Source organism: Fulmarus glacialis, unplaced genomic scaffold, assembly GCF_000690835.1.
Source record: "Fulmarus glacialis isolate BGI_N327 unplaced genomic scaffold, ASM69083v1 scaffold29863, whole genome shotgun sequence".
NCBI lineage: Eukaryota > Metazoa > Chordata > Aves > Procellariiformes > Procellariidae > Fulmarus > Fulmarus glacialis.
In genome coordinates, this window is record NW_009204084.1 from 8,485 (window position 1) to 11,311 (window position 2,827).

Genomic DNA, 2,827 nt, shown 5'->3' on the forward strand with positions numbered 1-2,827 from the left:
ACGTCTTGTGGTCCCGTGCCTGTGAGCAGCGTGCTTTCCCTGACAGGTACCTGAGCACCATGGTGGGCACTGCTGTGATCTCATCTGCTCTGCTCAGCGACTACCAGGAGATTAGCACCTCTGTGCGCTACCGCCTGCAGCACCGCATCCAGGTACCCTGCGGAGGGGCCGTGCTTCCCCGCCAGCGGCATCGCGCAGCCTGACCTGGCAGCCTGTGCCCAGCCTTGGCTCAAGGCCCCCAGAGCTCTTGGACTTAGGGGTGTCCCATGCCTAGGTCTCTCACCTTGACTCCTGTTTCCCTGGGGAGGTGTTTGTCCTGTGCTGACAGACCTTGTTGCAGCCTAGTGAGTGAACTACATCGGGCTGCATACAGTACATGCATGGCGGTGTAATCTCTTCTTCTCCCTCTCTGCCTGCAGGACCTGCCCAATAAGCTGGTGGGGCCCATCTGTGCCTTCTGGAACTTCAGCCTCAGGTGCCTTGTTTCAGTTTGGGTCCCCAGATGTATGAGCTTTTATTTCCACTGGAAAACTGAACATAACAATAAATGTAATGGTAAGAGTAGGGATCTGTAATTCTTTGCCTGCTTTGTGTGCTGGCATCCTCTATCTGCTGGACTAGAGCGCTCTCCTGGGGAGGTTTCCTTGGAAAAGTCACTCACAGGCAAGTGACCTTTAATGAGGTATATACAACTAAAATGGAAAGCCCTAGTTAATTATGATTGTTGCCTGCAACAAAGAAGGGTTGGTCCAAGATATATAGCCCAACAGACATGCAGGACTCCCAGCCTCATAAATACTGCTTGGCATTGAGATGTGTTTTAGCTGAATGTCACCACCGTGAGACTGTGATATATTATGGATTGGTAATTAAGTCATTGAAGTGCAAAAAAACTACTTAGGGTCCCTGTTTTGTAACACACATGGATCAGTTTGAGGAAGGTGGGAAGAGGATGTTTTTGGAAGCAGGTTGTTGCTGCACACAGTTCCACTAACCCTGCTCTGAATTTGATCTTCCCTTGGCACTGGGGCAGGCTCAGAGGGGCAGTGCTGCCAGTGAGGACAGAGCTGAGCTGGTGCAGCCTTCGGCCCTGCCCAGGGAATTCAGATCCGGGGCAGAGAATTCTGCCCGGGCAGTGGAGAGCAGCTGGCTGGCTGGAGACAGGCTGGCGTATCTTGAAAATCAAGAGTCCGGTGGAACTGCACTGGGTACACGGCAGGCCACACTGATGCAGAGGATTAGACATGTCTGGTCCAGTGATGCTCTTGGTGAACGTGCTGTAAAAGGAGAGCTTCCCAGAGCTGTGCGATTACTGAGTTCTGTTTAAAGCAGTGGTGGCTGAACTGTGCTTTTTAATACACACATTGACACTAGATTTATTTTCTTGTGCATGCCTGACGAATAAGGCAAATCTGCTGAGACTCAGGATGAGCCAAAGGGAAGTCCATATGGAGACCTGTCTCTGATATCCTTTTCTTCATTTCAACTCTGCTTCTTCTGAGAGAATGAAATTCCCTTAACGCCTTGGCTTTCTGTTGAAGTGGGTGGTAATTTCCACGTGTTTTCTCTGGTTTTGCTGCATGTTAGCCCAGATGCTGGCGGGATGTGGTCCACAGCTGGCTGCTCTGTGGTAAGATCTCTCCCAGACTCCACTGCCTGTTTTTGCAACCACACCACGAATTTTGCTGTGCTGCTGCAGGTGTACGAGATGCAGGTAAGTGAGGGGTCTTTCTCTGCTGGTCTGTGGGGAGGATGCCAGACCTGCGAGCAGTCCATGGTTAATTTGAGGGGTTTTTGTGTCTTCTGTTGTTTTGTGGTTGGAGCAGAGGACCACCAAGGAGGAGCTCACACTGCAGACCTTGACTTTTATTGGATGTGGAGTTTCCTTCTGTGCCTTGATAGTTACCTTCATTTTATTTTTGGCAGTTGGGTAAGAAAAGTCCAGACACTTGTAGCCTTCTCTGTATTTTTTGTTTGCTGTTTTGCTTCAGAACAAGTATACAAACAAGGTGTTCTTCGTCAGCGTGGGGTGAGGCAGGTATGCGGGGCGAGGCTGGGGAGCTGCACTGGTGGTCGGTAGCAGAGGGGAGGGAGGGGAGCGGTTGTCGTTGGCTAGGGAGGGGGTGCAGTGCTCGTTGTTTCTGTGGAGATGCTTATACGAGCTGTGCACACAGCCTGAGTGCCCGTGGAAAGATTTTTATCAATGACAATGTTTACCGTAAAAGCTGCTCTGCTAGAGTTAATTTTTATAAAATAAATGGAGCAAAGACTATTTCTTCAATTGTAAACCCTTCTGTGTCACTTGGCAAGCACAGAGATCTGCCTTGTGAGCATGGCAGTAGCTCCCTCCACCTCCTCCTTGCTGGGTGTTCCTTGGAGCCAAGGAACAGGCAGGTCTCAGCAGCCATACCTGAGCGCGTCCCCAGCACCAAGTGCTTGCACATAAGGGCAGTCCCTTGCCTCTTTGGACTGTCATCTTTGCTGTGAATACAGGTCACCCAGGCAGGTCTGCACAGCCCAGCAAGGACTAGTGAGAACACGTGCACCCTTTCATTTGACTGCAGCTGAGGGTTTCCTCTCTCCTTCCTCAGTGTCCCCAAGAGTGAACGAACAACTGTGCACAAGAACCTGATCTTTGCATTAGCCGCAGCAGAAGCTCTGCTCATGTTCAGTGAATTGGCCAAGACCAACCAGGTGAGCTCACTAAAAGTGTCCTGTTTGGCCAGCAGCACCAGCCCTGCTCAAGCATTATTGTCAGAACAAACAGAACAGAGGTGTAATCCCTTTTATTAATGTTTCATTCATTACCTGTAACTTGCATCTGGGA

The 2,827-nt window shown here is 50.3% G+C and overlaps 1 protein-coding gene across 1 annotated transcript in view; it reads left to right on the plus strand.

Annotated features, from left to right (window-relative positions):
* The window catches only part of GPR144 (G protein-coupled receptor 144), a gene marked incomplete at its 3' end in the record, with an annotated part of 14,547 nt that overhangs the window by 7,630 nt on the left and 4,090 nt on the right, over nucleotides 1-2,827 (plus strand). Inside the window, 5 exon segments of the mRNA XM_009574862.1 lie at nucleotides 47-152; nucleotides 420-475; nucleotides 1,588-1,714; nucleotides 1,827-1,930; nucleotides 2,592-2,694. Coding sequence (XP_009573157.1) covers nucleotides 47-152; nucleotides 420-475; nucleotides 1,588-1,714; nucleotides 1,827-1,930; nucleotides 2,592-2,694 — 496 coding nt within the window.